The 13,104-nt window shown below is 36.1% G+C and overlaps 1 protein-coding gene across 1 annotated transcript in view; it reads left to right on the plus strand.

Annotated features, from left to right (window-relative positions):
- LOC126161742 (rootletin) overlaps window positions 1-13,104 on the plus strand; it is a 267,518-nt gene that overhangs the window by 148,416 nt on the left and 105,998 nt on the right. Inside the window, exons 19-20 of the mRNA XM_049917782.1 lie at window positions 5,600-5,773; window positions 12,539-12,724. Of these exons, the coding sequence (XP_049773739.1) occupies window positions 5,600-5,773; window positions 12,539-12,724 (360 nt within the window). The remainder of the gene's footprint in view (window positions 1-5,599; window positions 5,774-12,538; window positions 12,725-13,104) is intronic.

Below are 13,104 nucleotides of genomic sequence, written 5' to 3' on the forward strand. Positions count from 1 at the left end.
TTCCGCGGGCCGGTGTGACCGAGCGGTTCTAGGCACTTCAGTCTGGAACCGCGCGACTGCTATGGCCGCAGGTTCGAATCCTGCCCCTGGCATGGATGTATGTGATGTCCTTAGGTTAGTTAGGTTTAAGTAGTTCTAGGGGACTGATAAACTCAGATGTTAAGTCTCATAGTGCTCAGAGCCATTTGAGCCCCCAATGTTCCAAGTGACTTCATGAACCACCTGCAATGGAGCACCCCGTCATTACCTGATATTAATCTGGACTGCAACCATGTGACCATATCCTTCAGTACAGATTCAACTAGTTAATGTTGTGTCCAGAAGTGAGGAACATCTTACCCATATTCCTTCCCATCCCTTTTAAAGTGGTATACCACCGCATTGCTAGCGCGAAAAACATCCTAGTGTACCCATACACCACACTCACTCCTAACCGCTTACTGCATGGTTCACAAACCTGCTGTGGAAGACCCAGATGCAATATCTGTCCTATGCATCCACCCAGCACATCCATTATCAGTTCTGTCACAAGTATATGCTTTACTATCCTGTCAAATGCAGGGCCACTAGTGAAAGCATTTACATCATACATCAGCTCTGCTGTAATTTTTGCACAAAGTTTTATGTGGGCATGACAGTCAACCAAGCAGTTGCCCATTCAAGAGAATGACCACCACCAACTGTAGCCAAGAGAAGTACTTTACTTCAACAGCTGATTTACAAACCACACTACCTGAAAACCTTCCCATGCCACCTGTACACCTTCCATCCTCCCCCATCTCTTGGCCTTAGCAGCTTCTCAGAATTACTTGGATGGGAACTGTCCTTACAACACATACCACAATCCTACTGTTGTCACTTTCTTTTAGCCCCTGTCTCCTCATCTCCAGCTCTGTCCCCAAGTAGCCTTTTCAGATGAATCATGTTGTTCAGACAGATAGTCGTTGGATCGTCAGAAGGGTCCAGGCCAGAGGAGGGAGCATTATGATCTGGGGAATGTTTTCGTGGAGTCCTTGAGAAATGTCGTCATTGTGGAAGGCCATGTCCTTGGAGACAGTTCCCCACCCCTACATTCAATTTGTTTTTCCTCGTCTTGATTGCATATGCCAGCAGCATAGTGCAACCTCTCACATAGCTTTTAGAGAGAGAGAGAGAGAGAGAGAGAGAGAGAGAGAGCGTGTGTGTGTGTGTGTGTGTGTGTGTGTGTGTGTGTGTGTTGGTTTCGAAGACCACCGGGATGAGTTTACCATACTCCCCTGGTCACCAAACGGCCTGCATTCAAACCCAGTTAAGAATCTGTGGGACCATCTTGATCGGGCTGTTTGCATCAGGGGTCGTCAACCAAGAAATCTAGTGCTTGACTCCCTTCCTGCTTGTCTGCATTGGAAAGGTTACTAAAATGAATGGGGGAAAACTTATAAAAGAAATGCTAAGGATAAATCTGAGTAGGGCAGTAATTAATGAGATCATTAGTCTGCAGCCAGGTAGATATATGGAAACAAAATGTTTGTTACTGAGCAAAATATTAATCCAGGTAATTTTCCTATTGATGTACAAGTTTATCAAATGGGAGAAGCTTAGGCACAGTTTTAAGGAAACCTTGGTACATCATTGGGTTGCCAATTGACAATGGCTGATAGGGGACCTATAGAGAAATTAGTTGATTGGATTTGTCAATTTTTTTCTATATTAGTGGGGCTGCACGTCAGTGTCTCCAAATTGTGAGTGACAATTGTGGAAGAGTGTCTTACATATCCTCTTCTCACTGAAGTGCAACAACAGCAGAATCATTAACAGCCAAAACTACAGCAGTGGAGAAAACTCTTGGCTTTCTCTGGAAACGCTTTGTTGTGACTACCCTGAATATGATCAAAGAAGGATGACAGTTTTGCCTGTCCTTGGATATTCTGCTGGAATGCATCACCTTATAGTGACCACTAATGAGTGTAAAACTGCTCCAGCATTGCATCATATTATATCGTCATTAGTACTTCCAGTTTCAGGCAGTGAACTCCACGGTAGGGTAGTGATGTGGTGATTTGGCCCCATCATTAGGTTCATGGAACACTTCTTGCTGCACCATCAGTATTCCATGTGCATAGTTCTATGCCATGCTGAGACGTGGCTGAGACAGATTTTATTTGTTAATTTGGTGACACGGTGTCACGGCGTAGGAACACTAGAACTGATGAAGTAATGAGGGACCTGTAATGTGTAGCTTTGTAACAGAGGCTGAAATTTTGCCATTAAATGTCTGTTGTTAGATTCTGAAAAAACAGGGAATAACTTGTAGTGGAAAGGGAAGGGATGGTGTTGGAGCGGGTGGGGTTAAACAATATGATGCATTATATCAACAAAATTACTGTCTGCAAACAGTGAGGTAGTGCCCTAAATTGAAATGAATATTTGAGTTTATATGAGATGTGCTACATAATTAATACTTACTAATTTCTCTCTCTCTCTCTCTCTCTCTCTCTCTCTCTCTCTCTCTATCATAATAATGATGCATCTGCATGCATTGGGGAAAAAAGTTTTATGGAATTTAAGGGTGTTATTCTGCTCTGGGAATATATAGATACAAAAAATCAATTGTTGTTTAGACATTGGGTCATCTTTATTTTTTGTAGCTATTATCAGTACTACAAAACTCTGAAAAGCCAACATCAAATTTTTGTCCCATTCCAGTAATCAACATGGTAGGTTTCAGTTTACTTCTTTGTCATTAATGAGGTTAATATTGACAATATGTTTTCCTTTACCATCATGTGTTCTGACAATATTGTGCTAAACAATACTTAGTACTACTTCTGTTGTGAAATTAGAGCAGATGCCATCTCTGTTAACTGTTCATCTGCAATAATGTACAGTGGTTAATTTTTGGTAATTAGTTGCCAAAACTAATGTCCAGTGTAATGTGAAAAATACCCACGTCCCTTGTATACCATTAGTACATTAACACTGGATGTGCTCCAGTGGTAGAGAAAATGTATTTTAGTACAAATACAATTATTAAAAATTATTTTCTGTATGTTGAGCTCAAGGAATGACTGTCCATAAATGAAGATTATGTAGATTAACATACATTAGAATATCATTTACAGTTAGGAGAATCGTGAATTGTGGCGTATTTGTCTCATAATTTCCATAACCTAAATCATTTGATTCAGGTACAGGAGACACGTCAAATTGTGGTAAAATTTCACCATAAACAAAGAAAAGCTGATGTTAACAAACAGCTTCATAATAATTATACAATTTTGTTGTATATGCATACGATAAATAACATTTAATTACCACTTGCTCAAATTATCATTTCATCCTCTATGAATTCTTCTATTGAATAGTCACATTCTTCCCACAGAATCTATTGTAGCCTCAATTTTAAAATTTCCGGCTTCATATTAAATATGTTTTTTGCCCATTAGCTTGTTATATATTATCATCCCCATATACTGTGTAGCCATGCATATACTTTCAACTGGTGTGTGCATAGCATAAAATTATTTTTATTTCTTGTGTTATATGTATGGTTAAAATGATTCTCATCCAATAATTTTTGTCTGTTGTGTAGGAAGATTATAATTTCATAATTGTATGTGGAGGGAACGGTTAGGTTTTTTTAGTTTGCGAAACAATTGGCAACAAAACTCTGTTTGCTGTGCAGTACACGTGTCAGACAATTTTCTTTTGCAGTTTTAGTATTTGAGATACACTACTTGAACTTCCCCAGAAGATTATCCTATATTTAATGACAGATTCAAAATAACTATAATAAGCCATTTTTTGTGTACTCAAATCAGTCAGACTTGCTAGTATTTGCATTGCAGACGCAAAACTACTTAGTTTATTTGATAGGAAATCAATATGTGTATTCCAGCTTAACTTCTTGTTCACATTTAGTCCCAGTAATTTGACCATAACGACTTCTTTCATTGGTTGCTTGTCATGTTATATTTTAAGTCCCATACATTTTGAATGTTTGGTTTTGAAATGTATCATATGAGTTTTTTTACTGTGTTCAGTTTCAACCCATTTAACTGGAACCAGTTTTCTAAGATATCCAATGTGCTTACGATGGAGCTTGGAATTGTTTCTGCATTGTCATCTTCAATTAAAACAGAAGTATTGTATTCAAACAGAACTGATGAGGAATTTATATTTATGGATAAGTCATTTACATAGAATAGGAACAGGATTGGCCCCAAAATGAAGCCTTGAGGCACACCTTGTGGTACTGTACTCCATTTAGGGCAATGATTCACTGCATCTGAGGTGCTAGTTACCCTTTGTTTTCTGTTTTGTAAGTATGATGTTAGCCAATTTAGAGCATTTTCCTTAATCCTGTAGTTGTCTAATTTGTAGATAAGCAAGTCATGGTTCACAGAGCCAAGTGCTTTTGTGAGATCACAGGAGATACCTGCACTTTTACTCCTCTCATCCAATAATTTGTCTATCTTTTCAATAATTGTCTATCTTTTCAATAAAGTTACTCACTGCATCCAGATTATTTTTTCCTCATTGAAATCCAAATTGGTTACTTATAATAATACCATTTTTTACAATAAAGTTTTTGATCTGGTTTGCAGCTACTTTCACTACCCGGTAAAGCATCCCTGTTCAAAAGACTGGTTAAATACTGTAGTTAGGGGAACAGCTATTATGCCACTCACCATTTTAATCACTTTAGTGGGTATCCCATCCCAACCAGCAGAGTTTTTATTTTTTAATGATAATATGATATTTTCCATATCCTTTATTGTGACTTTTTTAAAATCTGTAAGATACTCAACTTCATAGTGGACTCCAAAGGGATTTACTTTACTCTGATACTCTGCTACATCAACATCAGACTTTGCCCCAATTCATTTAAACACTCTGTTATTTGACCTGGGGTTACAATAAAGCTATCATCTACTTTAATCCTAGATATTTCATTACTACTAGCGCTTACACCTAACTCTGATTTGACAACAGACCACACTGCTTTTGTTTTACTTTTAGGTTGTACTATAAACTTCTTGTTTGCCTTTTTTTTTGGCTGCCCTCATAACTCTTAAAAATATAGCTTTACACTGACAAACATATTCAGTAAAATGTCCGTTTTTATTATATTTCAGTTGATTGTCGAGTTTTCTCTTCCTGGCACTGGAAATTTTTATATCCTGGGTTATCCATTTAAGTTTATTAGTCATTTTGTTGCATGTTGTTCTGAGTGGAAAAGTTCCAATAAATATTTCAGGAAAGTTACTTAAAAATTGTTAAAGTTACTCAAAATGCAGATGTTGTAAGGCCATTCAATGTCTATTAACTTATTTCTAAATGTAACTAATTTTTTTTCATTGAAGATCCTTTTCTTATGGCTTTTGTTACAGGAAATTTCTTTCTTAATTTTTTGTAGTTCATTGAATAATGCAGAGTGGCCAGAGATTCCTAAACCTATGCAAAATTTATGAACATCTTCAAATACATAGTTTGTTAGAATATTATAAATACAGGTAGAATGTAGGTCATCATGGAAAACTTCACCATTTATGCTACTATATGCATATTTTGTGTGTCTTGTGAAAATATTTAACAGAAGGTCTTTGTTCCATTAGAGTAAGAGGAGAAGATGAAAGAGCTAAGCTTGAAGCATCCGCTGCTGAAATTCGTAAGGAGCGTGATCTTGCTCAGCAGGAAGCTCAAGAACTGAAAGTTCAGTTACATCTAGCTGAAGATAGATATGACAGTTGTCATCAGCAACTGCAGGAGACACTGCGCAAACTTAAAGAATGTAAGTTGTAACCTTCTGTTTTTATTTGTGAGATGTAAGGCACATTTGTTAGGTGGGGTTTCAGTATTACTATTAACACCAGTAGGAAATGAATCAGTCATGGGTCCACTCTATTTACCGTTTCTTCATGATCGTTCCCACAGTGAATGTTACTCCTCTACAGGAAGAGGCATTTCTGTTAATTTTGAAAAGTGATATTCTATTGCCTTTACCATAATTTTTAGTTTCACATCTTTCTTTTGAGTATCTCCCTACAACTACATTTGTATCATCATTTAAAAAATTGAAAAAGAAAAAGAAATTTGATGGGGCTTCTCTTGTGGGCACACATTGATGTCATTATTCTTGTATTTCTTTCATTGCCTCAAATTTTAGAGCAAAAACACCTTCTGGAATTTAGTGTCTTCCAGTATTTTGCAGTGAGGTAAATAACACATTATTCATTATGGGTTTGTAATGAGTATGTAATTCTTTAAAAAACCAGAAATGTAATTGTGTTCCATTATCAAACTCACACATGATTGATAACCAGTTTAAACATGCAATAACTTGTTTTATGCTCCTGCTAAAAACATCTTACAATTGATATGGTAATCTGTGACAAACCCAAATCCTACTATCACCTGTTGATCTTTTGTTTCAGAATAAGCCCTTTGTTGATACTGCTTCAAAAATATTCCTCATGTACGTCACTTGAATGAAATCTACAGTTCATGTTATATAAAATAAGAAGTAGTCAGAGAGATGTACCTATTATATAATCTTTTTCAGAATGAATATTTCACTCTGAAGCAGAGTATGCACTGTTTGCGCACTCTTTGGATGCCAGAGGAGAACATGTATCCAGAATCCTACCTTTCCCAGATAATGCTCTCACAGATTGATCAAGCAAGAAGGCACAGTGGTAAGACACGGTGCATGCAGTTCAAATCCCTGTCCAGCCATCCCAATTTAGATTTTCTGTGGTTTCTCTGAACTGCTGTATTCAAATGTCAGGATGGTTCCTTTCAAAAAGTCTCAGCTGATTTCCTTTCACATCTTCTTCCAATCTGAACTTATGCTCCATCACTAATGATATCATCATTGATAGGACAATAAACCCTAATCATCCTTCCATCATTCTTTCTGGCTGAGCTATTGAGGCACTGCTTATGACACATTCACACAGCTTTCTTCTTAGTAGTACTCTCTCCTAATTTTCAAACTTCATGGAATGCTCCTGCATACCTTGTTAGATCAGCTCTCCTAGAGGAAAGAATGTTGTGAATAAATGGCTTGGCACAAACTAGTGTCTCTTTTCAGAATGGATATTCCACTCTGCAGGAGATTGTGCTGATTTTGAAACTTTCTTTCAGAGCGGAACTGTGTCCTGGAATGGGATTCAAAACTGAAACATTGCCTTTTGCTAGTAATACTCTCAATCTGTTCTTGAACAGTTTCAATAACGTTAGTACTTAACCTCTCCTGCATGTGTTGCTATGCCAATACTTATGGAAGAAATGTTATCACTGAAGTGTTAGCCACAGCCTAAAAGTTGTTTCCAGAACAAATATTTCTTCCTTCATTGTAATGTGAACTGTTTTTAAACTACTTCTACTGGTGTGCAGAATAGATTCTTTGATTTGTGATTGTAGGAGAGAGTATGTTGGAGAACTGAAGATCTACGGACAATTGTACATGGACAGCTCAAACTGTAAGAACACTGTACACAATATTTAAGGCTCTGAATTTGAGTCCTGGTTTGGTCAGGAATGTACAAAAATATTTTATTATACTCATTTTGGATTTTCTTTAACCAGGTTATTTTTAACTATCTGGAATAGAAAAGGCTTTCCAATTGCTGAAATAAAAACAACTACAGCAAGATGCATAATCCTGTAAGCGGGCCTCAAATTCTGAGCATTTATTATAGTACATAAAGTATTAAATAACTCATTTAAGTTATGACATAATCCAGCATCTCATCAAAACATGTTATGTTTCCTTGCCGCTGTAGGTACTATAAATTAGTTATTGTGACAAAAAAATGTTGTGACTCTCATACACAGGTTTTGTTAGTTACCCTGAAATGGTGAGATGGATTCCTAATCATTATGTCAGCATTTTTTGTGACTCAATGGTGAAGGCACTTTCCTCTTATGTAGGTTTTTCATGGTTTACTTAAATCGCTTTAGGTGATTTGGAGGTTGGTTCCATCGGCATTGTCATGACATACTTCTTTCATTGTTGCTGCTCAGATTTGGTGGCATACCTATAATAACCTAGAGACTGACTGACATACCTTCAGTTATTTCTTCCTCCTCGAGTGTATTGTACAAATTGTACACCTTTGCATAGGGATAACTGGGGAGTGTTTGTGGAGTGTGGTTATGTGTTTCTGTCACATAGCAAAAATAAATACAAAATCTCCAACTATTAGTGCTATAATACAACTTCAGATTGTTACTAAATGTCGCAAAATCTGGTATTTTTTCTGTTCCCTTGCAAAAATGTTGTAAATCTAAGGGTAGCAGTTTACTAATATTGGTAACTAATAGTTATTGAATGCTGAAATTGGATTTGACCTTTTTTTCCAGTTCTGAGAATTACATATAATCTTAAAATAACAGTGGCTTTCTTGTTTAAAGAACTGTGGTTCCAGATATGACATCAAGTGACAACATTCCAGTACCAATTTTAGTCAGCAACACGACGTTTCCTGGCATTTTTGCACAACCTATTGTACAAAAAAGTGGCACGTTTAAAATAATAATAATAATAATAATAATAATAATAATAATAATCTTTAATGCAGAGCATCAATTAAACTGGGTATTTTCGTAATATGCAGCTGTAAATATGAAAAACATTGAGCGCAACACTTTTGTTCAGCAAAAACGTAAATGAGCTTGGTATCTGAGGACTTTTAACCCAATATATGCCCCGGCCTATGAATACATCAAGCCCGATTTACAACTAGGTGAATGGAAGTGAAGTCAAGCAAATGAACAGTTACAGACAATTTCCCAGTGTTTACTACAATTCACTTGTATCCATGAGCTAGTGTTTACCCTAGTTGGAACAGAAAAGAATACAAAATAACAGGCATAGCATATCAGCGCTGCATTATTGTTTCTTGGCGTTAATTGTAGCACAGAGCCACTACTCTGCTTACCTTTGATATTCAGAGAGGTTTATTTTGCATGGAAAGCTCATTGTTTGTGACAAAGTAAGCAAAATAGCATTAAAAAAAGGAGTTCAGGGTAAATGTTTTGAGAAGTGCAGTTAATACTGAATTGCAACTCTAATTTCGAAAACTTTGCACATATGTTGATTTTCATTGGCGTCTCAGTACAATTGAGGAGGAAATTTAAAAGCAGAATATTAAGTACCGATGACCAACATAATCTGAATAAATGCTAGCATTTACTCTCTGTTTGTTAGTTACTGGAAACTTTTACATTAGTGGTTGTTCACAATTCAGTAGCTGCTATCTCTTGGACAGTCTCTGCCGTCTGCAGTGATACGAGGTGTGGCTAGAAAAAAACCGGACTAGTACTGGTGAAACAATAAAACGAATGCAATAAGGCTGAAAGTCGCGTGGCCTGTCACGTGACTCTCGCTCCGCCTACTGCTCGAGTTTCATCTGCCTCCTGCACTCAGTCTGCCCGTGGCGTCTGTTTTAAGTAGTTGACGTTTTGTCTGTGCGTCGGAAAATGTTGATTGTACAGAAAGAACAGCGTGTTAACATCAAATTTTGTTTCAAACTAGGAAAATCTGTAAGTGAAACGTTTGTAATGTTACAACAAGTGTACGGCGATGATTGTTTATCGCGAACACAAGTGTTTGAGTGGTTTAAACGATTTAAAGATGGCTGCGAAGACACCAGTGATGACACTCGCACTGGCAGACCATTGTCAACAAAAACTGATGCAAACATTGAAAAAATCGGTAAACTTGTTCGACAAGATCGCCGTTTAACAATCAGAGCAGAGCAGCGATCTTGTCGAACAAGTTTACCGATTTTTTCAATGCTTGCATCAGTTTTTGCTGACAATGGTCTGCCAGTGCGAGTGTCATCACTGGTGTCTTCGCGACTTTCAGCCTTATTGCATTCGTTTTATTGTTTCACCATTACTAGTCCGGTTTTTTTCTAGCCACACCTCGTAAGTGGAAAGCACTTCAAGGACTGATTTAAAGTACATGCAAGGAAAATAATGTAATTAAAATATGATTAATGAGGTTTAATACATACATATAAGCTGTCACATATGCTACTTGACAAAATCTACTATTTGGTTTGCTACAGGGCAGTGAGCATGATACCATGTAAACCATTTTCATGTACTATCAAAAATCTCCAACATAACAGTGATACATCAGTCTTGTAATTACAACTGTTGTGAACGTAACAGTGACAATGATCAGATCTTTTGTATAATTTTAATTTTTCACACTTGTGTATTTTCAAGGAAATTTATTGTACTTTTCCTTTTTAACCTATGATCCTTCGATGACCAACAGCCAGAGGACCATGAGCGAACACTAATGAATGTGAACTGAACAAGACTGAATGCAGTTTACATCAGAGAGACCATAGAATGGTGAAAATGATATTAATAAGTATTGAAATAAATATTCTCAGTGTCCTGTTTTAAATATTCTGAGTGTCCTTTAAGTATTCTGTGTGTCGTGTTTTACTGGCAGATATACATTTTCATGATGTCAAGTGTCCTGTACTATATTTGGCTGATAGAAGCGAACCAAGCAGGTGCCATGTTGATTTGCAAATTTTTGATTTTCTTATTTATACTGACATACTACAAAAATATCCATTTTAATCAGTGCATCACATTAAAGATCTCTCTAAACAGCATCATTTTTTATACGAATTCCTGTGCAAAAATATTGTGAAACCTGACTTCACTGAAGAAAACGTTACCTGTATTCCAAGTTGAAAGTGAAGTTTGCTTCATTGCTGTGGAAAAATGAATTTTTAGTGACTAAACTAGTAAGCTTTTGAGAAATATGAAGGCACTAATACTTCAGGCAGAAGTGAATGTGTAGTATCTCAAAATTTTTGACACTAATTCTTGTACTTCTGCCACTGGTGCAGTCAAAGATAATGTCCAACTTGGCTGTTCTTTTTTTTTTAAAAAAAATAATTTATTGTTAATTCTTTTTCAGGGTTGATTCAAGAAAGTTATCTAAAAAGTAATAAGAGTTGTTAAATTGACTCCTTAAGCAAAATGTAACATCAGTTTTACAAAATACATTGCACAGTTAAAAAAAAAGGACAAGTTTTGTAGTAGCAATGGAAAAAGATATTATTACTTAACCTTTTTCTGAGGTACCTGTCTTTTCATGGAATGTACTAAACCTGCTATTGGCAAAAAATCACAAGAAAGAGAACCACTATAAAGGAGACACTGAAACGCACTGGACTGCACCTTCAAATTAGGCCAACAATTCTTGGGGCAACAGATCCTCCTATTAAGTCTGTGTTCACTGTTCTAGGTTCTTGTTTCAACCATCGAATGATAATGAACTCTTATTAATGCTGAGATGGCAAATAATCTTATTACGTGTACATATAGCACATCTCAGCCATATAAGATATTCTTAGTGGAAAAGCAATTTTCAATGCAAGCAAGTTATGTGTAATTTGTCAAATGTCTGGTGTTGTGCTGAAGGAAATTTGTCTTCAGTGTTCAAATTATGGGGTGCTGTTTTCACACTGTAGTCAAGTATTGACGAACCATTGGCTTCAAGTCTCAGAAGAGAACTTAGAAGTTATGACAATGTTTTTTAAAAATATGTTTTAGTGGTGTATGGTTGTAAAGCTCTTTTTCGTTAATTGATTACATTTAATGGGTTCAGTATAAATGCTTCCTTCTCTAATAATGTAAATAAATGTGGTGTGGGAAGTTAATAAATGTAATTAATTAATAAGTGTATTTTCATTTCCAGCGTAACACGAGGATAATGAAATGATAAAAATAGGAACATACAGAACTTAAGAAACGCTTCATCAGAAAGAAATCCCAAAATTGGTGAAAGAGAATTATACCTAAAATAGTATAGCATGTACAGTTGATAGAGGAAATGAAAAGTCATTCATAATACTAGAATTAGAGACAAGTGAATGCAGGACGAGTGTCAAAAGTAACTGTGGTCCAACAACCGATTCTCAAATTACAAACTATTACTGTTGTTGTTGTTGCTGTTGTCATTGTTGAAGATGACAATTCAAAACCTCATAGTCATCTAGCTTTAGATTTTCCAGGATTTCCCTAAACTGCTTAAGGCAAATGCCAGGATGGTTCCTTTGAAAGGGCACAGGCAGTTTCCTTCTTCTTTCTTCCCAAGTACATCTTTGTGCTCCGACACTCTAATGTAAGCTCTGAGTGAATATTTGCTTCCCCTCAATAAATACTTGTACATCTTACCTTTTTTCCATTTTTCATTTTCCTTTCTGATGGCAAAAGATATCTAAATTTTTGAACATTGCATACTCAGCCATGGTTTTTCGATTTATTTGTCTGATAAACTAACTACAGACTTTTTATTCTTTTGGCAGCAGTTAAATATACATGTTTCTGCAGTTGTAAGTATTATTAATGCTCATCTGTGTTATGCATTATAAATAAAAATAATATACTCATGACATGTGTCTAATGTTTACAACTTTGTTCTGTGGAACTGATTTCCTGGACTTAAATTTCTTGCTAGTTAGTTCATCTATTTCCTTTTTGCAACTCAATCTGTATTATTTACATTTTTCAGTGGAAAATAGCAGTGAAATGTTGCGCAAGGAGCTAACCGATGTCCGAAGACAGCTTGCAGATAGCAACTATGAAAAAGACAAGTACAGCAGTTCCAATAAAGAATTAAGAGAATATGTGAAACGTATTGAGGGTGAAAAACGTGAACAGAGCCGCACCCTAGAAGATGCATATCAGAAGATAGCAAGTACGTTTGCGTTAAGTCATTTCATAGAGAAAAGTGTATTTAACTTGTTGCCTCCATGGCTTCATTACACTGTTACTTGAATTCGGACTATTTGCATATCATGCTTGGGGAGTTTTCCTCAGCTCTTACGGGTACTAACAAATTTGAGAGTTTTTACTATCTTCTGTTATTTGTGACTCCTGAGCTACATTTTATGTTTGACTTGTCAAATAGCTCTAAAAATCAGTATTTCCCTTCATTGCTTGTCTATTTTTCTTTGCTATTTCTCATTTTCTATTTTGCCTTTTTCACAATGGTTTTCTATTCATGCGCCTCTCAGCCCAGCTTTCTTTGTTTCTTTTTCAACAATAAGTGTTGAGGTTTTCCACTTCTGTTCTGCA

Source organism: Schistocerca cancellata, chromosome 2 (assembly GCF_023864275.1).
Source record: "Schistocerca cancellata isolate TAMUIC-IGC-003103 chromosome 2, iqSchCanc2.1, whole genome shotgun sequence".
NCBI lineage: Eukaryota > Metazoa > Arthropoda > Insecta > Orthoptera > Acrididae > Schistocerca > Schistocerca cancellata.